The following is a 24,989-nucleotide window of genomic DNA, read 5'->3' as shown; positions in this document are numbered from 1 at the left end:
AACCTATAAATTTAATACAGTACTGGAAAATTTTAATTTAATCAGTGGCGACAAAATATCCGTCAAGTCGAGTGTGAAGGCATGCATTTTCATATTTGAAAAATGGACAAAACGTCAACTGAGGATGATTTAGACATCTCTCATCTCATCTCAGGTCTCCACTTTATGATATGTAGACGTCCATCGAACACGCTGTGATTGTAGCGCGTCTCCTCCCCTCAATCAATGCCACAATTGAAGAAAATTTCCTAAAACGTGCCCATTGTTCTCTCATTTAATGTTTTTCCATTCTATATAATATCTATTTGTTAATTGTTGGGGATTTTATGCCGTTTCTACTGAGGATGAACCGTGTGCTCCATGTAATATTTGATAAATTGTACGGTGTTGATGCATGTTGTTGAAGCTGAGTATTCAGCTAAAATAATATTTGTTTTTCTGGCTTTGCTCTAGCGGAAAGTTCATTTTACATTTGCAGCTAGCCAGCCATCTCCATTTCTTTTCAACAGCCAAGCCTCTCTCTCCCTCTATCCTTGAAGCTGGATCCAGAGACCAGCTGTTTCTCTCGCTTTATTTATTCTTTGGGGGATATTTACTTGGTTTTCTCACCTGGGTTTGGTGGAAAGGCGCTTACTTTCAACTGTCAGAGAGACTGCTTCAGCTGAACCGAAGCCCCCCTCCCCCTCTCTCTCGATCCAAAGTTTCTCAATTGAAGCGACGATGGAGTTTTTGTTGTCATTCTCTGCGTGTTTATGGTGGTTTTTGTTTGGAGGAGGGATGATGGTGGTGATGGCTGCCACCAGCAGCAGCAGTGGCACCACGACAGAGCTTGATCAGACCCCGACATGGGCCGTGGCTTGTGTTTGTGCTGTTATCATCATTGTCTCTATTCTCTTGGAGAAGATTCTTCACAAACTTGGAACGGTAAATTCTTGTCTCATTTTTTCCTTTCTTTGTGTTCTGCTTGGTTTTAGCACCCGGCTATTCGCTTCCCTTCCCCTTACTGAATTTCTTCTAAATAAATAACTAAAGAAAACATTTTTTGTGGTTTTTTTGGGTTCAATTTTCATTCTACGCATCCGATTGAGCTCTTCTCTACTGATCTGTTAGTGAGGTTTATGCGTTCATTTCATAAATTTTGCATTAACTTCAGCATTTATTAATATTTATTGGTGACGAGAGTTGTAATTTTTTGGATCCTTTACACTCTGCTTAACCCATAATTTCGATTCAGTGGTTTACTGAGAGGCACAAGAGAGCTCTTTTTGAGGCCCTGGAGAAGGTTAAAGCTGGTAAAGATGCCTACTTGATACTTGTTTTCGAAAACTTGCTCGTGTTCTTTGTAGAGCGTGAACTAATGTTTGTCTGACTTGTATATATAATCGATTGCAGAGCTGATGATTCTGGGTTTCATTTCACTACTGTTGACTTTCGGGCAGACCTACTTCATCAGAGTCTGCGTTTCTCCAAAGGTTGCTAACACTATGTTGCCATGTGCCAAAAAAGAAACAAGCAATGATTCGAGTGAAGAGGAGCATCGTCGGAGACTCTTATGGCTTGAACGTCGATCTTTAGCCGCTGCTGGCTCAGATTTCAAATGCAATGATGTAAGTAATTTTTAAATTTTTACCACACTTTTCTTTTCTTTCAATGGAGAGTCAAATTTCAAAAATTCTGATAGAATTTTATTGCCAGGGTGTCATGCCCCTTGTTTTGCTTTGCCTTCTATTGACTTAGAGCCTAGAGGATTCAATCTTAACCAAAAAAGGTACAATCTTTGTAAAGGATAGAAGGTTTTGAATATGGTGTCCAACTAGAGCAATCTTTATTAGCAACTTAGGGAAGGAATTTTTTTTACAAAGTATTGGTGGTAAAAGGTAAACAACATGCACTATGGGCTCGCAGTGGGCAGGTTGGGGACATACAAGATGTACGCAGATTTTATTCCTACATAATATGTGGAGAGGTTGTTTTCACAAAATTGAACATGTGACCTCTAGTTTGCACCCCTCCAACTTTACCATTGGACACATGTTCACTTATTAGTGGATGGTAGTCAAATGGAATTTAAATTGTTTGAAGGTCAATGCAGATTTCGTTGAATGTCGTACCATCTTGTAGCAACCTTAACACCACTGCTTATCAGAACTTAAATTAGTTAACTCACTTGAGTCTCCTTTTAATGGATTGTCATTGAACAATGCTGATATTTGATTACCCTTTTTTTTTCGGTTAACTGTTTGAATTATTTGCTTGCTTTTTATGACTTAAATAAGTTATTCCTTGTAACTTATTGCAATTTACACAAGTTACTTCCTACCAGATGGGAAATGAAGAAATCGTCCTATATGCAATGCTAAAACCTTCTCTTTCGGTTGTTCTATGTCAGGGTCCAGGGTACGAAAAGTTCTTCAGTGTGAACTTGATGCCCATCCTTCATTTCATTCATGAATAGTCAATCATGTGTACTTTTATGATTCTCTTTTTTATCCTTCCACTCTATTCACTTCACCGATTTTGTGCTTTCCGCTTGTTTCCTTAATGTAAATCAGTTCTTCTTACCTATACATGTGGTTATGTTGTTTCAGTTCAATTCTGAAATTCTTTTTGTGTCGATCTCAGCTCATGAGTTGCAATCTTTTATTCCTTCAATCAATAGTTGATCTGATTTTTTTTTACACAGGGGCTTGAACCGCTTATGTCTATCGAGGGATTGCATCAATTACACATTCTCATATTTTTTTTAGCCCTCTTGCATGTGATATACAGCGCTATTACTATGTTGCTTGGGAGACTAAAGGTATCAGATTCATTACATTAGTCTATTATGCAATTTATAAACATATATTGAAATTCTATCCGATATGTTGTTAGGGCTTCCCTAGTCACCTTCTAGCTCATGCATTACTTGAAGACTGTCCTGCCTGAAACAGGAATCCTATAGGTCAAACTAAGTGTTACCTCATTGAGTCATTGGCCAAATTATTTTCTGCATCTGTTTCCTGGAGACGTTTATGCTTAATAGTCTGTGTTTGGTTTTACATAATTTGTTACTGGATTGGCTATATAGATGCCGATGTTTCATAACTTATTAAAGTTCCTCTCAACAGATTCGTGGTTGGAAGGAATGGGAGCAGGAGACATCGTCTCATGACTATGAGTTTTCAAACGGTATATTATTCGATGATAAAGATGACTTACTTTTTTTGTTTTACCATGGAATCTTGTGTTCCTCAGTTTTAAACATGGGACTTCATAAATGTCTTTCCTAAATTTCCTTGACATTCTATCTTGGAAGCTTAAATGGATTCTCTCTATTTGCAGATCCTTCAAGATTCAGGCTAACTCACGAGACATCTTTTGTCAGGGCGCATACCAGCTTTTGGACTAGGGTTCCATTATATTTTTATATTGTAAGGAGCAACCTACTCAAGCAGCATCTCTTCATTTCTGTTTGATAGAATTTTTTATGACATATGATATAGAAATACAAGTGTTTTTGGGACTTTAACCTACATGCTGCTCAGCATTTTGATACTTAACCATTAAACTTTCCAATACATATATGCATGTCTTTTGCAGGGATGCTTCTTTCGACAATTTTTCAGGTCTGTTAATAAGGCTGATTACCTCACACTGCGAAATGGGTTCATCAATGTGAGTCTTTAGTTGCATAATTTCAGCTCTGCATAAGAAATGCTCATTAGATTTTCTGAAAGTTTTATATTTTCAGGTACATTTAGCACCTGGAAGCAGATTTAATTTCCAAAAATATATTAAAAGATCATTAGAGGATGACTTTAAGACAGTTGTGGGTATAAGGTACTGTCAATATTTTCCAATTATTTGAAACTTCTCTACAGAAATTTCAATATGCATCCTGACAGACTTATTTTATTTGTCATTGACAGTCCTGTGTTGTGGGCATCCTTCGTCATATACTTACTTATTAATGTTAATGGTAAGCCAACTTTTCTCGGAAAGATCCTTACTTCAAATGATTATGGTCTTTTAAGTCTAAAATGTTGGTAAATCTGTTCATATATTATTGTCATCTTTCCAGGGTGGCAAGCATTATTCTGGGCTTCCATTCTCCCTGTGATTGTAAGTAATCTATACTCTTCAACAGGAATTCCATTATAACAGAGAAGATTGCAGTGTCTTTAACTATCCATGCTATATCTGTTGTAGATAATCTTGGCTGTCGGAACAAAACTTCAAGCCATTTTAACAAAGATGGCTATTGAAATCACAGAACGACATGTTGTGGTCCAAGGGATGCCTGTGGTGCAACTCTCAGATAGCTATTTCTGGTTCGGTCGCCCTCAATTAGTTCTTCACCTTATACATTTTGCTCTATTTCAGGTATCATGTGGTGTCCTCTTTTTCTTATACTATTTGTAAGATAATTTATAATTACGTTGACATCAACTCTCAATCTCTCACACTCATAACTTGATTATAATCATTCTGAAATTTTTCTTTTGTTTTGCGTTGAATTTTATTTTGTATGCAGAATGCATTCCAGATAACATATTTCCTTTGGATATGGGTAATGTGACTAGTTGCTAACTCTGAAATTCGATATGTATTTGTGGCACTCCCTTTCCTTTCTCAATTGTTGTCTAGTAATGATTTCCTCCCTCTACACAGTATTCATTCGGGCTGAAATCCTGTTTCCATTCCAATTTCAAGCTTGTATTAGTGAAGATTGCTCTAGGGTAAGCACATGTTATTGATTTTTTTCCTCCACCGAGAAAAATAACCTCCTTTGGCATAAGCGCACAGTCACTTCTTTCTTTGACGTAAGATGCTGGTGCACGTCTGTAATGGAGAGAGATAGAATAGTTTATTGGGAAGACTGATGCTTTGCCATTCTGTTTCCATGAGTTTGGGAGGTAAATATCTATTTCAAAATGAACGGAGGAGCTGATATTTTTGTTTGGCTTTTTTACAGATTGGCAGTCCTAATTGTTTGCAGCTACATCACACTTCCACTCCATGCTCTTGTAACTCAGGTACATTCATGCATTTTTAAGTACTGTAATGCATCATTTATCTCAAAGTCGATGCTTCAATGGTTTGTGTAGTAGCGCAGTTAATTTAGATTTCATTTGTATGGTTGAACATTCTCAGATGGGATCGCGCATGAAAAAATCCATCTTTGATGAGCAAACATCGAAGGCCTTGAAGAAATGGCACATGGCTGTGAAGAAAAGGCACAGAGCAGGAAAATCACCAACTCGAGTTCTGGGTGAAAGTGTAACCCCTGAAGCCTCACCATTGCATTACTCTTCTCAGTCTTCTGCACACAAACTGCATCGGTTCAAAACTACCGGACACTCAACCCACTACGCCTACGAGGATCATGACATGTCAGATGTGGAGGCTGATCCATTATCCCCAACATCGACTAGTAACTTGATTATAAGAGTGGATGATTACGATCACTCGACTGAAGTCAGTGAACCACCACCACCAGACCATGAGGAGGAGGAGGAGGAGGAGGAGGAGGATAATACCAGCAATGAAGCTGAATTCTCATTTGTGAAGGCTGGTCCTGTAAAAGAAACTTGATCCCTGCTGCTGCATCCATACATGTTGAGCAAGATAATTGTCATATGACATCTTTGGTGAGTGGAAAAAATCCAGGCAGCTAAAGTATAGTGTAAATTATTAGTATTCCTGGACTGGCATTTTTCAAGTTGAATTGGGGAATTGAATTGAATTGAATTGGAAGTCTCAACTTTTGGCATCTGATCCTGATGTACAACTTTGCTTTGCTTTGTCAATAAAATGAAACCATGCGCTTGAAGCTTTTTAACATCCACATTTGACATTTTGATTCACATAGAAGAATTTTGATACATACCATAACAATGTCTAGGTCTCTGGTATAATTTTAGATTTGCATGGTAAAATATCTATAAAGTTGGTATGTGTCACATCACCCAGCCACATAAGTAATAGGCTTTTCTCACTTGAAGGTGGCGGTGGTGGTGGTGTAACTTTAGCAATGAAAATAGCAAGAGGGGGAACCAATTGCTGCAGAGCAGGGTAACAAAAGAATAACAAAAGAATTGCCAGACAAGGGCACGTGTACACTTGGGCTGGGCTCTACATAGGCCAACCCCAAATTATCTCTGCAGTCTGCTAATTATTACATATCTGACTGGGACACAACTTGCTTTTTGGACAGAAAGAAAGAAAGAAAGAAAGAAACCCTTATAGCTTTATTCATCAATTATAGAATAGAACTAGAAACACCGAATAAATAACACTCGGGGTGAAAGAAAACCAGATTCACATTCTCGGATTAGATTAATCCGGGTTTGCTGTTTTGGAAAGTAATCAAAGCACAAAAGAGGCTTGAAGAGATGGGCCCCTTCTTGGCCCATCACCTGTCTCCCTCGGCCTCTATCAGTCTATCTGATTCCTAAACCTTATCATGGATAAAATCACGCACCCATAGTTTTCACTTCTCCCCTTCTCTCTTCCTCAGATCCATGGAGCCAACTGTTTTTTATCCGTCTGTCAAGAGTTAGGAACCGCTTGCTTACACTAATATCGTATATACATTCGGCAGCCAAGCCATCTGATTGAAATTTCTTTTCTTTTCTTTTTTTGGGTTATTACATATGAGCAGGGATGACTCGGTTATTAACAAGAATTCTCAAAGAAGCAAACTCATCGGCAGTGGCGCCACCACCTGAGGCAGTCCCAGGGGAGTCCGACTTCGTGGTGATTCTAGCGGCCATGCTGTGCGCCCTTATATGCGTGGTGGGCCTCATAGCTGTAGCCCGTTGTGCGTGGCTTCGGCGTGGCGGCGCCAGCCCTCAGCCGCTGGCGTCTACGGCAGCTAACAGGGGTTTGAAGAAAAAAGTAGTCGAGTCTCTGCCCAAATTCACCTACACCGCCGGTAGCGATAAGTTAACATCGTCGCAGGAGTGCGCTATTTGCCTGGGAGAGTTCGTTGAAGGGGATGAAATCAGGGTTCTGCCAAAGTGCAGCCACGAATTCCACGTGCGGTGCATAGACAGGTGGCTGGGTTCCCACTCTTCATGCCCGTCGTGCCGGCAGCTCCTGGTGGTGGCCAGGTGCCAGAAGTGCGGGGGGTTCCCAGATGTTGAGACTTGTGATATTACTCCTACCGGTGATCCCAACGACCATTCCCATGCCCATGGGGTTCGTACTACCTTCTTCTTACCTTAAATCAGGAAACAAGAAAGAGTTAGTTCGAGTCATTACAGTTGCCTCTGTAATTGTAATTTGTATGTAAATAGAGGATAGGATGGAGATGTAATGTTTTAATTACCGATGCTTTCAATTTTCAGGCAAATGGAGATTTGGCTTTAAATTTTGCAATTAAACAACTTTCTATCACTCAGTTGCAGGATCCTCCTCAGGAGTCGGGATAAAGTTAGGACCAAGCTCCAGTTCATCTGGGACGTAATCAATTTATAGCAAATGCAGGCACAGATCATCAGTATCAGAGTAACTGGTATGATCATTTCTCTTATACAAGCAGCAGTAAATCTCCAGTCATAAGTAAAATCTGACTATAATCATTTGAGTTGGCTGAGAATTGACATACAGGCATTCATTTCTAAATAAACTGAAGGATGATTAATATCAAACTAATTCCTTAACAGATCAGTGAAGAGTAGAGGTGTAATTAGTCCAATTCATCTTCATCATCACTGCCGCCTCCAAACATGGAGGCCATTTTCATGGCTGGCCAGCTTTGCAGCCATCTCTCTCCTTTGAAAATAAGGCATCAATCTCAAAGTGCCACGCATATTTCCCACCTCAGACGTTAGAACTGTTACAAGTCCTCAAAGTCAAAAGGTCTCCATTCGTTTGTTTCCAGCTCTTTGTCAGGTTCTTCAGCATCGGGCAAAACTCTATTTTCAGACTCATTCTGCAAATTTGCCTTTGATGTTGAAGGCTCCAAGTCTTCCTTATCACTCTTTCTTCCCCTCTCTGGGTCGCCTTCCAATAAATCATCATTCCTAGCTACTGAATTAGGATCATTAGAGGAAACCCATGCTACATCTGTGTCATCCCATGCATGGTTCAGCAGAACCTAGGGATAACTTTTCGTACTCTAATTCATAATCTGATTCTTCTTCAGACAACTACTCTGAGCAGAAACCATACAAAACTTAGTATTAAAAGTAACAGATAAGAATTTGAACCAAAGGCGGGTGATGTATAGCACCTTCTTTCTCAGGCAATGACGGCTCGGTAATCTTATAGCCAGATTTCAGGACCATTCCAGGCCACATATGATCTGAAAGAGCAACGAATAAACGTTCAACCCCTTGTGAATCACCATCAACAGATAGACCTGTCAGAATCAGCTTCTTCATCTCAGTAATGCCAAATATCACAAGAAAAAAAAAACATGGAACTGAATGAATGTTATAGAAGTCCACACTATATTTTTCATGATTCACTACTGTCAATTGACATAATTGTCTCAACAAAGATGCAGTAAACTTCTTTTTCACTCCCTTATGCAATATGCCGGCTCTGTTTACTTCTCATATATATTATGTTCTAACCATTATTTACAGCTGAAGAAAAATATCAGCTTCGACTCCAACATACAATAATATTATTTGTCCTACATGCATATGATGAATACAAATATATTAAATTAATTACTCATAAGGTCACAAAACATTAGAACTGTCGTAAACGCGACTTGAAAGATTTTGCAGGAGTCGATGCTCCACAATTTTGCACAACTCTCGTTCAGCTGGGAGGAGAAGAAGAAGAAGTGTCGATATGAAGAAAACTGATAACTTTTGTAGACTTTGCTGTTGCAGCTAAAGTTGAAACTTGAAAGGCAAACTTTACATTTGTCAAAAGCAGCATCAGAAGAAGCACAAGATTCAATGAATTCAATGTTGTGCTCACACCACCATTCCACACATGAATGGATTTAAAGGGCAACCAAATTGATTTTCCCCCCCTGTACGTGGTTTCAAAGTTTAATAAAATTCTAAAAGCTACCTTGACCACTTACTGGCAGTCTACTGGCCGTCTCACGCCTTCTGATGAACCAGTTGGGCAAGTTCATCTTTACTTAAATTGAAACAGGAAGAAAAAATTTATCTTGTAGATTTAAGAAACCTTAAAATTGTTTAGTGCAAAGGCAATGTTGATGTTAATGATCAACTGATATGATGACCTCTTACCCATTCAGTTGCTCTCTTCAACTACCAAATATCATTTGATTACCATTTAGCATGTAGATGCCATTTTATATGATTTAAAGTTCTCAATCTTTTGCAGTGACCAAGAAGAATAATGCCGTGCAGGCAAAGGAAACAGTTTGAGCAGTAGAAATAGCTTTTTTGCGGATTAGTAAGGTCAAAGGTGTGAGATAGCATATGGCTACTCGTATTATACACTTAGAATCTATCATTTGTTGGTGCTGATCACCTTTTCTTCCAATGAAAGATGCAATCAGTTTTCTGGCTTTGCTTGCAAGCCAGGGCTAGTAGTCATGTTGACTCAACATGGGTTAAAATCTTTTCTGCTTGAGCCCAGCCCATGAGAAGAACTGAAGAAGTATAAAATAGACCAGCAGAGAAGAGCAATTAGTGGAAGTCAAGCAATCAAAACACCTAAAAAGAGTCCCAATTAAAGTATTAAACACGCGGTTTGAAATAATCAAAATCATTGGCCAACAACCATGCATCATCATCAAACATTTACCAAGTAAACTTTCAATCATTTTGTTTTAATTTAGTCAAACAAAGGCAAATAATATGGGATCAGAATCTAAAAGAAATTTTTTTAAAAAAAATATTAAGGTGCTGTCTGTTGATTGAACAAAAAAATCCATGGCAACTCACATATACAAGAAATGAAACGATGGATGGAAAACGTAAACGTTTTGAATTTAATCTGCAGAGGGTTTGGTTTGGTGGACAGAAATAGAAGATTGTTTGATGAAATCCAAACAATCTGCAATAGCTTCTGAGTAAAACGAATTATTGAACGATCGTAACCTATGGCATTCTGGTCTATCCACCACCAACCGCGTCCTGCCGCTTCTCTTGTTGCAGATTCTAATAATTTTCTTCAAAGCTTGTCCATACCAAATCTTCCATCTGCTCAAGGACATAAACCTCCCTCGAACCCAGAATCGCTTTGAGTTTATCCTGAACCCTCTTCTTGAGCTTGATCCTCCTCCTCCTCCTCCTCTACTTGAGTTTTGCAGCGGCCATCTTCTATATCTCATCATCATCCTAGCTCAGGCTAATTAGACTCTCTTACGTACATACATGCAAGTGTGTGTGTGTGTATATATATAATTGAGGAAATTTTCGGATGGTGAGGCAATGATGTAGCCAGGAGGAAATTCAACTAGGACGTAGGAACTTGGAAAATGATTGATGCCGTGCGGTTCCCTCTCTTATCTTTTTTTTTCCAGTAGACTTTTGGACGGTCTTCTTCTATGATTTATGTTTATGTTTATGTTTATATTTAGAACATGGTTTAGTGATCTATAATATATTCTTTATAATAATAATTTGTTATATATTAGAGGTGGGCCCTGAGGAGATAATGGAGAAAGAAAATGCGACTTTTCTCTTGTTAGATTAGGTGACTAAAGCAGCATTAGTCCTCTCTAATTATGTATGGATTTAGACCTTCCTATCTACCTAAAATTAGACTAAAAAATCATGACATAAACAATGTAGATTCTCTAATAATCGTATTAATGTTGGTTTTTCTTTGCTGCGAAAAATATGGTCAGGTCACCACCAACTTGTTCCCGAGGGGAAAAAAAGATGGGTTGTTGTTTTCAATGTTCTTGTAAAAATTAAGTAGGTAGCCAAAAAAAACCTGCATGATGATAAATGATAGAGCCCAAATTGAAGACCAAGAAAAAAATAAATTTAAGACTAAGAATCCCGCCTTTCCCTCAATAAAATTAAAAATCTGAATAAATAATTCCTGAAGCAATGTTGAAATACGGTTTTAAATTTATAAAATACTTCTTGCATGTGAGTTTATACGTCCCATGCGTGGATTACCAAGTCCCAACTTTAAGTAACAATTTTCCTGACTTTGAAATTGTTAGAAATGGATCGAGACAAAAACAATATTAAAAAAAAAAAAGAAATTTGACAATTTAAGGACACAACTTCAACCCAGGTTGTATATGGGGGGTGCTATCCCTCTCAATTGTCATTTCACAACCCCAATTTACAAAATAGCTTCTCCAACCAGGGAGTTATCATGTTAGAGAGGTGTTACTTTTAGGCTTTAGCACCCACTTGAAGGAGATTGATAGGGAATTGAAAAAAATGGAGGGAACAAAAATTGTTGCCCTTGGCCTTCTTCACTGTTGCCAGGATTAATTAGGGCTTCTTATATTTTATGTGTTTAAGGGCTATCTTTATTTGGCTGAGTTACATAAATAAGGGGTAAGTATCAAAAAAGCCCTTCTACTTTACAAAACGACTCAACTGAGTCCTTCTACTTTTTTTCGGCTCAATTGAGCCCCTCTACTTTTGATAATGAGTCACGTTAGCCCGTGATGCTAACTGACGTTAATTTCTGTTGATGTGGCATTTTCTTTTCCTATGTGTATTTTTTATTAATTTCTTTAATAAAATACTTTACAAAGGACATGGCATAGTCTTAAAAACCCTAGTTCAACGAAAGATAAAAACCATTTTGAAGAAAATAAAAAACCTACATCTACGAGGAAGATTGTCGCACAGAGAGTTGCCAATTCGCTTGGCGAAGCTAGTGACATAACTGCAAGAAGTACACAAAGGATGACAAGGCAAATCACTCAAACTCAAGCATCCCAAACAAGTGCTGTGGCATCACAAGTAATGCAAATAGGAGGTAATAGACCAGTGTAGGGACTACCTACCAGGCCTAGGTATGTCACCCATTTCACAAGGAATGTAGGCCCAAGATCAAGCCAAGAAAGAAGACATTATTGATTGGTCTTAGTCTCTACATAAACCCTGAAACAGGTTGTTCAATTCAGAATGTAAGTATGTTATTTTGCATTTATTCATGTCTATGGTGTATTGTATATTCATGTTTAAAATGCCTAAAAGTAACTTTATTTTTGCAATTTGGGACTTCCATGGCAAGGGTGGTTGACCGTGGAATTGGGAGTACAAATTTGAAGTAGAAAAACTCGGATGCAAGGCAAAGCTGAAGAATGTGTTTGTTGTGTTTTTTGGAGTGTGTTTGTTATGTTTTTTGAGGTTGCTTTGATGGACCAGAATGTGTTTTGTATGGTTGTTGTTTATGGATGATGTTTGAATGTTTTTGTGGATGATGATGCTGATGTTTGCAAATTTGGTTATATATTAGTCAATTTTGAACTGTAATTACAAGGGCTAGTTAGAACTATTTCTTAAGAGTACAAGGGTTTAAATGATCCATTATTTAAAGTACAAGACTTCATTGACCCAAAAATAATAACTTTCAAAACATTCCAACATAAAACATGTATTCTCTGTTGGCTTTTTACATTTGGACACGTGTCAACATTTCTATAGACTTTGACACATGGCTGACGAGTCAGCAAATTACAAATTAATAACAAATATTTCAACTCATTAGTTAACAGTCACGTCAGTAGAAATTAACGTCGGTAAGCATCAGGGGCAAACGTGGCCCATTCTCAAAAGTAGAGGGACTCAGTTGAGCTGAAAAAAAATAAAATGGCTCAGTTGAGCCGTTTTGTAAAATAGAGGGGTTTTTCTAATATTTACCCCTATAAATAATTGGATTATGGGGTTGTTCTAAATTTTAGTTCTTTGATTTAATAGTTTGGCTTGTTTTAATTGTTTTAATAAGGACTTATTATAGTTTATTTTTTAAATTAAAGTTTACGAAATATAGATGGGATTAATTTAATGGGTCTAAACTTGACGAGTTAATTATATGGGCTTGACCCAAAAAAGATATACCATCTTGGCTGAAATCAACAAATTATACCACTCTACTTTTACACTAATCAAAGTTGTAAAATCTCATTTTACAATGTTGGGTTGAATTTAAGGACATAAATGAGAAAACGTGTAAGGTTAAGGATAGAAAAATACTTTAATATTTTATGAATATAAATCTTTTTGATAGGGATGCCAAGTTTTTGCCTTTTTGGTGTGCCAAATACGTTGTGGTTTGTATTTTTTTAGAGGTTTATGAAAATTCTTTAATATAAAAAAAAAAGAAGGTATTTCGCTTTCTGCGGAAAATGTCATCGGATTCCTCAACTAGTGGTGGCGATCCCTCTTCCAACACCACAACTACCATCACCTCCGTCTCGCCCGAAAAGTCATCGCCGTCTCCCTTGTCACCACCAGTTCAAATCCCTATTTCGTGGCCTCCCAATGCTAGCCTGAGCTTAAATTGGATCCAAGATCTCATATCCGCCTTCGACTGGTCGTCTAGGAATCTATCACCCTTTGATTTCCATTCTGTCTTGCCCGTTCAAGTTTTTGATGCTCTCATTCTCACTGCCTCCAAGCTTCTTCACAAGGAGCCCAATTGTGTTACGCTTGAGGATTTTTCTCCCGATTCCAGCGTTGTCGTCGTAGGAGACGTTCACGGTCAACTTCATGACTTGATCTTTCTTTTCAAAAATGCTGGCTTTCCTGATGATAATCGATTCTTTGTTTTCAACGGGGACTATGTAGACAGGGGAGCTTGGGGACTTGAGACGTTTCTGCTTTTGTTAGCTTGGAAGGTAACCTTCCTCCATAGATTCTCTTGACACATGATTTCTTTTTCTAATTTTTCTCCTCACTCTTTCAAATAATGCAACCTTATACTCTTTAAATGTCTTCTTTTGGAATTTGTTTCAGTTTGTTTTTTGGAAATAGATAATCCAGACACTGTATAAAGGATGTGTTACCGGTGAAATTAATTGCTTAAAGAGACAAAAGGAATATATACCGACTGTTATACAACCTTTGAAAGTTTTTGATTTACTTTTAAACAAGTACAGCTGCTTCAGAATTCTTATTCATGTAAGACTCAGAGAAGAGAAGGCTGTTACAATGTAGTTATTTTTTAGGTGTACATAGTTTTTCCAACCCCAACCCCTATCCTACCTCTCTGCAGTTACTTTTTTAATGTTGCATACTTGCATTTTCTGGACCAGTATACTAGCGTAAGCTTCTTTGTTTAGTATATTCTTTGGTTCTCAATATTTATGTTTGGGAACTGAGCTCTTTCTTTTTGCTAATTATGTGGCTGCTTGCCTCCTTCATGTTTCCGTTACATTCTAAATTTTGCGTAGTGCCTAATGATATGATTTTTCTTCATCTATCTGGATTTTTTTCCCTGTCTAGGATAAAGATTCCCTCTCCGTATTTACAATTAATATTCATATGTGGTAAGTGTAGATAAATGACATTATCTGAGGGTAATGCTGTCAGGTTTTCTTGCCGCATAGAGTATATCTCCTTCGTGGTAATCATGAGTCCAAATACTGCACATCTGTTTATGGCTTTGAGAAGGAAGTTTTAGCAAAGTACGGTGACATGGGTAAGCATGTATATCATAAGTGCTTGGGATGCTTTGAAGGACTTCCTCTGACCTCTATCATAGCTCAACGTGTTTATACTGCACATGGAGGTCTCTTCCGCAGCATTCCTGTCACCCCATTGAAAAGAGCTAAGGGAAAAAAGAACCGTAGAATAAGTTTGAACTCGGATACCAACTCCTTCTCTCTTGGTTCTTTGGAGGAATTATCCAAAGCTCGAAGAACAGTTCTTGATCCTCCATGGGAAGGGTCGAACTTGATTCCAGGTGACGTTCTTTGGTCGGACCCATCGATGAAACCTGGTCTTTCTCCAAATAAAGAGAGAGGCATTGGCCTATTATGGGGACCTGATTGCACAGAGGAATTCTTGAAGAAGTTCCAATTGAAGGTTATATGACTTATATCCAATCAAGTTTTTTCCTTTTTAAATCTGTTGCAGTTATATTTTAGCATGTCTCTCCTTTTTTTTTTTTTTTGCATTGTCATGACTGCTAATTCTAGAGGTGTTTTGTGGAAATTCTGGGCATGATTGATTATGATACTGTTTGGACTTTGGATATATATAATGGAACATGTTTGTCACAGGTATCTTTAGAATTGTGTTGACCTTTGAGCGTGTGGAAACCCCTTAAAGATTATTAAGGACAGATGGTTAATTAATCTTTGTTAATGATTTCTTTTTATATCAGATGTTCATGCTAAAGATTACAATAGCAACTTTTAAGAGTTGCACTACTGATATGGGGTTCTTGTTTGTCTTTTTGCCTCAGCTAATCATTAGATCACATGAAGGCCCAGATGCTAGAGAAAAGAGGCCTGGTCTTGCAGGAATGGATGAAGGGTACACCATAGATCATGTTGTAGATTCAGGAAAACTGATTACCTTGTTTAGTGCCCCAGACTATCCACAATTTCAGGCAAGGATCCTTCATTTGCATTTTTTTTTTATGTTTTATTCATCTTCTCTTTTAGGTATCTCTTATCCTTTTTTAAATATACTTTTCTTGTCTTTTTGCACCCTGTTTCTGTTGATTTTCCATGTTTCTGTCAGTGTTTCATTATAACACAAAACATTGTATACATGCTCCTTTTTTAATCCCAATTTTGTTGCTTCCTTGAGTTCTATATAGGACTGTAGGAGAGGATAAATTTCTTTTTTGGAAAGAAAAAAGAAATTAAGAGGAGAACCAAGGAGGTGCTACCAGGAAAAAAAAAATAGAAGAAGAACAAATTACTTAATTTTATCAAAGAGAGTGTTACAAGAATCTGAGAACCAAAACTTTACACTTTACAGTGCTAAGCCTTCTATTCAGATATTTTAGATGCTTTAGTCTAGTATTTCTATTATCTGATAGGTAGAAAATTATCATATTTGTAATATGGTATTCTTTTAGGCGTTGACCAATCTTTGTGTTCTCTGAGAGACAACTTGATCAATAGCACATTTCTTTTCTATTTCGGTGATATAAAGTTAGAACTTAGAATGCAGGTGATGATATTTATTGCCACAGAAATAAAAAAGAACTTCTTTCCTTAAATTTAGTCGAATGTGCTGATGAAATTTAATGAAGTGTAAAAGCTTGTAATATAGTTTTGAAGATTCAATATAGAGATGTGAATGTAGTAGTGCATAAGATGGAAAATTCAAGTAGTAGATACTAAAAAGAGAAGAGAAGAGACCTTAAAAATACATGGTTGGAAGTGATAAGAGAGTACATGGACTCCACAGGATTAGTTGAGGGTGTAGTTCTTGATTTGATGGGCATTTGTGGTGAAGGAGAATTCACGTGGCTGACCACAACGTATTTGGAATGAAGACATGATGATGATACAAGTTAGAATAAGTCAGTGGTAGATTGTTGGCCGGTAACATTGAGGAGCTGGCTTTTAAAAGCTTATTTTTGTGTTTTTTGACCATCAAAGTGTCCTTGCCTGTAACAAAAACCTGTTTAATTTACCCTCAATTCTGTAGCTACCTACTTCTGAAATGAGTTTTTGTGTTGGGAAAGTTAAATTTGTGAATTGCCTGTAAACAACCCGGTGGTCAAACTAACAGACTGGTTAGGGAGTTGGAGGTTGCCCTACGAAAATTGTGTAACAAGTCAAGAAGTGCAAGTACTAGGTACTTCGTGACGTGTATGCTTATTTGGGTCGATGTTTGGACTTTGTCCGTGGCAGTGTGAGCTTTATCCGAAGTTCAACTTTGTTTTGTTTCCTCGAATCCTATAGATGATTTAGGCCTAATTAACCAAGATTATTATGATCCCTTGATATCTCTAACATTACAAATCACTGAAGTGTGCTGTTAGTCTGATCTAATGATTTTCTAACTTGATATTTTTGTCTGCACCTTTATCTTTAGATCTGTTATCAAAGAGAAGTAGGTTGAACCACTATAGAGTCTGTTTGGATATGATTCTCACTGTTCATTTATTATGTTTGATGTTGATAGGTTTCCAAATCCTGACAGTTGACGATTTGGCAATATGAAGGTGTTAAGTAGTGAATTTAAGTTGCGAACAGAATAAGAAAGTTGTATGAGAGAGAAGCTATAGTTCTTTAGCTCCAGATGACATGAAATCTGGTGGTGTGTTCTCTGATGACTTTGTTCCATTTAGATACAAAATGGTGGCAACTGGCAATACAGTGAATTTCTAATGGCTTTACCATTTAGTGAATTTTGAAAGAAAATTTGTATGATTAACTTAGTTTGGAATGATGGATTTCATCCAATTATTACTGGATTTACATCTCTACAGAAGGAAGAAAGGATATGAACACAATAGGAGTTGTTGAGAGTACGATTTTAGATAGGTGAATGGTGAAAAAGAATACACGTGGTGTCTCATTGATTTCTATCATAGAGTCATGTAGCCAACCCCAAATAATAGGGATGAGACTTGGATGATGATAACGATAATATATGTAACTTTTAATGGAATTGAGCGGCAAAGAAATTTGGATGCCACTGACTACAGGAGTGGGTATAATGTGCTCGACCTCGGAGAGGTTCCACATTAAAAATAAAAAATGCCACAATTCACAGACTTGGTTTCCTAACATTTCTCGTGCTTTCCCTGCAGGCAGGGAAGGAAAGGTACAGGAACAAAGGTGCATATATAGTTCTAAGATCGCCTAATTTTGATGAACCAGAGTTCCATGGGTTTGAGGCTGTTGCACCAAGGCCACAGGTAAGATGTGAATTTCCAGTAACTTTGGCTGTAGGCGTGGCCATCTGTAGAAAAATGAATAGTGGACAGAAGATTTCATGCCCTTGTTTTATGAGAATTATCCAAATTAATAAAGCATTTCCAGTTTTCCACTGAACTTTAAATTTGGTTGACTACCAATAACAGGTGAATCCATATTACGACTTTGAAGATGTCATTGACTCTGATGAAGAGCTGGACTTGGCATCAATGGCGACTGCGGAATGAAGGTCATGATTTGTTTTGACGTATAATTTGTCACTTTTTTAGATGCACATTTATTCTCCATGGAACTTACAATAAGAGGGTAATTATTTTCTTGCATCAATAGGTTTTCTTACATATCCTTCAATATGTTTTGAGTATGTATTGAGCATCATAGCTGGCAATATGCTAGGCTAGCACATACATACAATGTGTATTTCCAATTCCTGGATAATGTATTGAAATTTTGAGTACTTGGAGGAACAACTGCCAAGTGCTTATGAATTATTGATAACCTTGTTTTGCATAATTTTTTTGAGTCATTCTATGCACTTATGAGTTTGATTATGCGAAGCCCAATAAGTGGACATGGGTAAAGGTATTTTAGGATTGAATTTTCTCTCTATATCATGTGTCGGACCCAAGTCCGCTCGTATGATTTACACCTATCTGATGTGGGATACAAGTCTCGACAACTTGTTTGTTGTTTTGCAATACTAACATGTCTCGTGTTGAACGAAAATACTGTAGTAAATACACATTGCTGAGCCTGTGCTGATGAAGGCCGATACTAGCCCAATGGTATATCACAATTCCCAAGCCCGCCCAAAGCCTTGCTCTTATTGAATTCCTCTCCCTTTTCCGTCATTTTCTGTTATGGAATCCAAACAGAAAGCATAAAACAAACTAAACAAAACTCAAAATGAAGAGCTAAACGCAAAACAGTATCATGCTACAAACGAAATCATGCTTTCCAACAGTAAAAACGGCATTTATTACATGGCTCAAAAGGAGAGCCCTGCTTAATACACTCCATTAATGTCTTTCTTCTTTCATGCTTTCTCTTTTTTTTGAAATGCCACACATATTAAGTGCTTAATACACTCCATTAATGTTCTTTTTTCTTTCGTGCTTTTTTTTTTTTTTTAAAGACCCATAGGCCACACACAAAGTCATGTACGAGGGGTATGAAGGTTATCACAGTTGATGAAAACTATTCAAATCTCAATCCCCTCTTGAAAATGAAACCTTAGACTTCAAGGTAATAGGCAGACAACTTGACCAACCAAGCTATCTCTCATTCTCTTCTTTCATGCTTTCACGTGCTCGATTAAAGTTCTTAAAAATTTTAAAAAGGGGTAATAAGAACTAGACAAACAAGTTTAGTGGGGTGACAAAAAAACAAAAAATCTTTTGCGCAATGGAATTAGAAGTCCTATTATTTTTTTTCGCGCGCATCTCCATACAAGAATAAACTATGTTATCACAATTGACATCATCATATTATTATGTGTCTTTTAATAATAGATTCCATCGACAATTCTGTTATGAGACACTGCACTAACTGAGTTTCGAATTAATCGAAATAGGTTAGAGTTTAGTCAAATTTTTTGAATTTTGTCATGTTTAGATGCTCTCCCATCTAATTTAATCATTTGTTCGAATTGTTTTATAGTTAAATTAGACCCAATCGTTGAGGATCGATTTGGTTTTTCAGGTTCAAACCGTAAAACAAACAAATTATTTTATCGTACAAAAATATAATTTATTACTTTAATTTTATAGTCACAAATAATCATTTTTATACTCCAAAGTCCAAATAAGATATCATTTGAGAGTTAATATAAGTCATAAGTAAATTGAACCAATCACGCAAAGACAAAGTCGCAACACATTCAATTTTAACTTTACTTAACAACACCAACACCAGTCTCAACTCTTCGGTCTTCACAAATCATAATGAACTAGTTGCATGCCCGCGCTTCGCGCGGCATATAATTAGTTTGAAAAATAAAGATTTTTGATAATTTTTCGATATTTTGTTACCATGATGAATAACAGAGTTTGAATTGTAGAAAATGAAGATAATTGTGAGATGAACAAATAACTACAATACATTTTTCTTAATAGAAATAATTTTTTAAGAGGGAGCAAGAAATTTAATGCTTAAGGAAAAAATATGTTTAAATGTTGTTTTTTCTCCAAGGTGGCAAAGGTCATCAAAAACATACGTATGGGCATAATAGTTTTTATGCACATTAATTGGTGCTTAGCTGTTACTTTCAATTTGATTTTCGATTCCAGTTTGATTTTGAACACCCTAGATAATTTTATTTGATATGATCTAAAATGTTGATTAATTAATTAATCGACTTCTTCCTAGAGATATGGTTGAGTTGATCAGGGATGATATCATTGGGGTCTTTTGGCCTAGATGGGTCTTGAGAGTAGTTAAGTAGTTTTGTGCTTGTTCATTTGTGGGTCTTCCCTCCTAGGCATAAAAAAAAGAGGATTTGATAAAAAAAAAACTGATAAATTAATTAATAAATCGAAGAAGGAAGAAGAAAATCTAGGAAAGTTTGAGTTTGTGAACTTGGGTGGTCGGTACCCGGTAGTTGTCCAATTGTTGAAAACGAGAAAGTTCTCAGCTTTCCCTCTCGCCTCTCGAGTGTCATGGGGAAAAACAAGATTTCGCAGAGCGGTGGCGATGCCGGTGACGGTGGTATTACGATATTCAGAGGAAGAGAGCAATTCCCGACAAAAACAATATATGCGGTGGTCGCGATGTTGATGTGGCTGGGAGCGATTCATTTTAACGTGGCTTTAGTTCTCTTCTCTCTTGTCTTCCTTCCTCTTTCCAAATCTCTCCTGTTCGTTTCTTTCTCTGTTTCTCCCTACTTGTTTTCTATCACAGAACAATGTTTTGATTTCTGTTGGCTTTTCTGGTTCAGGGTATTTGCAGTTCTTTTCTTCTTCATGCTCATTCCAATTGACGAACTTAGTAAATATCGAAGGACATTGTGCAGGTACTCATATACGCCTTTCTCTGTTTCTCATTACTTCTTTATTGTTGATGGTTCTTTATTTGTTATTTAAATATAGACCAGAAAAAACATCGACGTCTGGTTATCATTCCTTCTTGCAGATGTATATGTATGCATGCTTGCAGTTATTTCCCGATCACTCTCCATGTGGAGGACATAGATGCCTTCAATCCTAATCGTGCTTATGGTTTGTTTCTTTTCCCAACCTTCCCTCCACTGCCCTACTCTCCAATCAATTATTTAAGCCTCTTCTGCAGTTTTGTCATCCTATTTTCTGTTTGAAACTATTATGTCCTTTAGAATGGCAATGTCCAGAAAAGAAGAATGTATGTGTGTACAGTGTGTCTATAAGAACATACGTCTATTGTAATTTTCAAGGAAAAAACCATATACTCATGGATCTCTCCAGCTGAGGGTCTTCTTTAACCTATATGTATCAAATGCTTTAATTGATTCAGGTCGACGTTCCAATTATGAGAACAGGATTGTCAATCCACAACACAAACCCTTAGTGATTCCATTAACCAAGTGCAATTGAGAGAGCATTCATTATCTTTGGTTTCCATATTAATTGTTCTATCAAGAACAATACATGGATTCTTCATCATGTTGGGGAGATATAGACTTGAAATTGTGTATCCTAAGTTTGAGAAAACCAAGTGGTTTTTCTCTGACAAGAGGACCAGGTTGTTACCCCCTTGGTAACCACCGTCTTCCATCTCTACTTCAAATTAGAGGACCCAAGTTGGTTGGGTTAAGCCTATCATTGGTGATCTGAAACCAGGTTTCCAACATCTATATATGAAGGGGAAACTGAATAAGGAATTGGACTAGACAGTATTGCATCAAACTGTCCAAGATGGTTGGATAATCTATAACTGTGGGGGAAATTAGCTTTTTGAGTGGAGGCATAGGCAATGCATGGATTTGAAAGACAGTGTGAACAATATCAGTGAAGAAAATGATAGAAGGTGCAAATGCAGACCTGGTTTGGGTTTCGGGGGATGGGGATTGCTTTGACCTAGCTCTCATCTGCTCTGTCCATGTAGCAGTACAGTCATCATTTACCTGGATTGTCTGGCATTTCACATTTATGTTTGCTACATGACTTGCGCGGAACAGGTGCATCTTTGTTTTCTTTGGGTGATATACTGATATTTGATGGAATTTTTTACTCTTTTAGGGTGCTTGATTTGTTGCTATATGATTTCTGCATTTCCATCCTACTGTGAATGTTCTTTTACTCATTTTCACCCTGCTGATGCAGTCTTCATATGAGTGAGTCCTGTAAATGGATTTTGTCTCCGTTTCATGGTTTGCTTACTTTGTCAGGTCCATTCATTCTGGTTTATTTAATTAAGATATAATATTTCACATGTTTTCAAAGTCGAATGAATTGGTGGTTGGGGGTGTGCTCTGTTGGCAGCCAGACCATAGGCAGCAGAGTGTTGATAGATGGTTCCCTATGGAGCTTTAACCTTTAAACTTAGCTTAATGCCTGTGGTTAGTCTGTTTCTTTTTCTTCTGGGCAAGTAATACACTTAGTATATTCTTCACGCAGTATTTGGCTATGAGCCACATTCAGTTTTGCCGATTGGTGTCATTGCGCTTTCGGACCTTACAGGTTTCATGCCTCTACCAAAAATGAAAGTCCTTGCGAGTAGTGCTGTACGACTTTTACTCCTAATATTTGCATCTTACTACGTATTCAAGGGATCATTCCTCTAAATTTTGAGCCATGTGATATGTACTGGTAAATGTCCAGGTGTTCTACATACCATTTTTGAGGCATATATGGACATGGATGGGTCTTACTCGAGCAACAAGGAAAAATTTTACTTCCTGCTTGGATGCCGGCTATAGCTGCATCATAGTGCCTGGCGGTGTGCAAGAGACATTTCATATGGAGCCTGGTTCTGAGGTTGAATTCCTTGATTTCTTCTTTTGTATCATATTCATATGCATATCCATTGATGTTCCCTACAGGAGTCATTCGCAAAGTCCAAAAAAAAGTTCCAAAATAACATGACTAGAACCATTCTTAATTAATCTCTAGCTTTTAACCTTTTTTCATGTGACTTGTTGACGGGTATGCGTTCGTTTTTTGGCCTCTTATTGTTGAATTGAAGTCTGTCTTGTGAGAAGGTAGGGAGAAAAAGTATGTTTCCCTAATTGAAGCTCACGGCAAAGCTTTGCATTCTCTTATGTACATTCAAGTAAAGGGGCTCTGTCTTTTCTTCCTTTAATTATGGTCCATAATGGATAGGTCATGTTTAATGTCGCTTTGTGCTCTCTCTCACCCATTGACATGTGCACACTACCTTTTTTAAAAATTATCAATCCATAAGCGATTAGTAATTCAGTGCCTACCTAGCAGACTGCGTTCCTCAAGAGCAGAAGGGGATTTGTTCGAATAGCCATGGAGATGGGTACACCTCTGGTGCCAGTTTTCTGCTTTGGTCAGGTACTGCCTCTCCTACCCTTACCCCACCCCTATTTTTCTCTTCCTCTATTTACTTCATTTATAGGGCATGGAGGAATGATTCAATTTAGCATCTCATGGTATTACCTGCATTGTTTCATAATGGTATTATGGAGCAGACTGTTGCGGCTTTTCGCCTAAAATTTTTGGTCCCACCTTATGATGTCTTAATTATTACCTTTTGCTGCAGTCACATGTTTACAAGTGGTGGAAGCCGGGTGGAAAACGCTTCTTCAAATTAGCTAGAGCTATTAGATTCACCCCCATTATGTTTTGGGGAATTTTTGGGTATGTTTGAATTATCTTTTTATTTTTCCAGGTAAAAAGTTCAAAAGTTCTCTTTCTTCCACATAAAAGCATTTTATTACCTTCCATTGTGGTTTCTAATATCGTTAAATATGCCGTCAAGCAAATCTTTTGGTTTCCTTGTACTTGATCTCAATTCCACTCTTTGACACAATATAAGCAGAATGGGTATGCCACCAAAAGCATTGGCCCTCTACCTGCAACTTGTGCTTGCAGTATAATCATACAATACATGCTTCTTCATACTTATTTTTCCTTTTCATGTTTCTTACATTTATTTCCTCATTATTTTGGTGAAACTTCCCAAGCCATCTCTAATATATTGTGATATCCGTCTTCTGCAGATCTCCTTTACCATATCGACATCCAATGCAAGTTGTGGTGGGCAGACCAATTGAGGTGGAAAAAAATCCCCAGCCAGCCATGGAAGAGGTATGGTGTCCCTGTAATCTCTGCATATCATGTATCAATATATATATCTCTTACTGGTCAAAATTCATTTCTGGAATCCGTAGAGTATTTTTGTCCTGGTGCTGCTGCAGATAATATGATTTTTTTTTTTAATGAAGAGCATATAATATGATGCTGTTTGTTGTTTCTTGCTCTAATTGTTCTTGCTTTGACAGAATGCTTTTGATACTCAATACAGTGATATTTTATAGGGAGAGGGAATTAAATATATCTTTGAGGCATGGTTTGTAAATTTGTTGCTTTTGACAAAGTGAGACTTTTAATCAGGCTCAATAATTGTAATAGGGATAGTTACAGCATAACTAGGTGTTTTAGCTTCTGACTGTTTTTCAGTTTTGGATTTACCTTTTCTTTTTTAATCTGTGTTCTTAGGTTGCTGAAGTACACGATCAGTTTGTTAAAGCACTTGGAGATCTCTTTGAAAGGCATAAAGCAAGGGTTGGCTGTCGCGATCTGCATTTAGAAATTCTTTGATGAAAATGTCTCTGTGCTTCCATTTCATTCTATCTATGTTTCGCATGATTAGTGTAGAATAATTTCACTGGTTGGAGTGATAAGGATAGCGCGTTCGAATCCCCATCCCCTGTTTCAAAAAATAATAATAATAATTTCACTGGTTAGGGGAGTTGCAGCCATAAATGCTGTAACTTAGTTGTTTATAAGATTCAGCTGACTTACTCAAATCCAATATTGCCTTTTCATCATTCACAGTCTATCCATAATAAACACACATTTATAAACCAAATTGAACAATCATGCATCTATAGAACAAAGAGAGAACGAGCTGCTTAATTACCTGTGGAAAACCAGTGGATTTGAGATTTTCCCTGCCTGCCTGCCTGCATATATAACAATCAAGCGGGAGAAGAGTCGTCTTTGACGGATGTTATGGAAACCAGTCAAGGTCCAAATATGGGCTTGTTCTGTCAAACATTGGACCAGGCTGA

General features: G+C 37.3%; 4 protein-coding genes and 1 pseudogene across 8 annotated transcripts; 4 read left to right on the top strand and 1 right to left on the bottom strand.

The window, feature by feature from the left end:
* Positions 1-196: 196 nt before the first annotated feature.
* On the top strand, positions 197-5,828 carry LOC120013011 (MLO-like protein 10). 2 transcript variants are annotated; one of them, XM_038864605.1, is made up of 15 exons: positions 199-924; positions 1,235-1,292; positions 1,393-1,607; positions 2,684-2,800; positions 3,111-3,171; positions 3,325-3,413; positions 3,583-3,657; positions 3,734-3,822; positions 3,912-3,961; positions 4,064-4,104; positions 4,192-4,365; positions 4,517-4,552; positions 4,654-4,721; positions 4,958-5,018; positions 5,137-5,828. In XM_038864605.1, exons 1-15 carry the CDS (start codon positions 721-723, stop codon positions 5,575-5,577), a joined length of 1,779 nt encoding a protein of 592 aa, XP_038720533.1. In that variant the 5' UTR covers positions 199-720; the 3' UTR covers positions 5,578-5,828. The 2 variants fall into 2 exon arrangements, with proteins under 2 accessions (XP_038720534.1, XP_038720533.1); XM_038864606.1 differs by lacking the exon at positions 2,684-2,800 and having other exon boundaries at positions 197-924.
* Positions 5,829-6,279: 451 nt separating this feature from the next.
* On the top strand, positions 6,280-8,966 carry LOC120013526 (RING-H2 finger protein ATL8-like). 4 transcript variants are annotated; one of them, XR_005471420.1, is made up of 4 exons: positions 6,280-6,540; positions 6,647-7,185; positions 7,389-7,501; positions 8,727-8,966. XR_005471420.1 is itself a non-coding variant. In XM_038865360.1 (3 exons), exons 1-3 carry the CDS (start codon positions 6,507-6,509, stop codon positions 7,416-7,418), a joined length of 603 nt encoding a protein of 200 aa, XP_038721288.1. In that variant the 5' UTR covers positions 6,280-6,506; the 3' UTR covers positions 7,419-7,589. The 4 variants fall into 4 exon arrangements, 1 of the variants encoding a protein (XP_038721288.1); XR_005471419.1 differs by lacking the exon at positions 8,727-8,966 and adding an exon at positions 8,234-8,512; XR_005471418.1 differs by lacking the exon at positions 8,727-8,966 and adding an exon at positions 8,135-8,512.
* LOC120012594 lies at positions 7,541-10,264 on the bottom strand (annotated as a pseudogene).
* Positions 10,265-13,182: 2,918 nt separating this feature from the next.
* On the top strand, positions 13,183-18,078 carry LOC120013586 (serine/threonine-protein phosphatase 7). The gene is made up of 5 exons (XM_038865439.1): positions 13,183-13,744; positions 14,439-14,933; positions 15,316-15,462; positions 17,629-17,736; positions 17,902-18,078. Exons 1-5 carry the CDS (start codon positions 13,253-13,255, stop codon positions 17,980-17,982), a joined length of 1,323 nt encoding a protein of 440 aa, XP_038721367.1. The 5' UTR covers positions 13,183-13,252; the 3' UTR covers positions 17,983-18,078.
* Positions 18,079-20,321: 2,243 nt separating this feature from the next.
* LOC120012048 (diacylglycerol O-acyltransferase 2D) lies at positions 20,322-24,725 on the top strand. The gene is made up of 9 exons (XM_038863285.1): positions 20,322-20,609; positions 20,691-20,765; positions 20,885-20,970; positions 22,345-22,451; positions 22,549-22,704; positions 23,161-23,247; positions 23,456-23,553; positions 23,916-24,003; positions 24,415-24,725. Exons 1-9 carry the CDS (start codon positions 20,413-20,415, stop codon positions 24,514-24,516), a joined length of 996 nt encoding a protein of 331 aa, XP_038719213.1. The 5' UTR covers positions 20,322-20,412; the 3' UTR covers positions 24,517-24,725.
* Positions 24,726-24,989: the final 264 nt, after the last annotated feature.

The sequence above is a fragment of the Tripterygium wilfordii genome, chromosome 13 (genome assembly GCF_013401445.1).
Source record: "Tripterygium wilfordii isolate XIE 37 chromosome 13, ASM1340144v1, whole genome shotgun sequence".
NCBI lineage: Eukaryota > Viridiplantae > Streptophyta > Magnoliopsida > Celastrales > Celastraceae > Tripterygium > Tripterygium wilfordii.
This window is presented reverse-complemented; position numbering and strand designations above follow the sequence as displayed.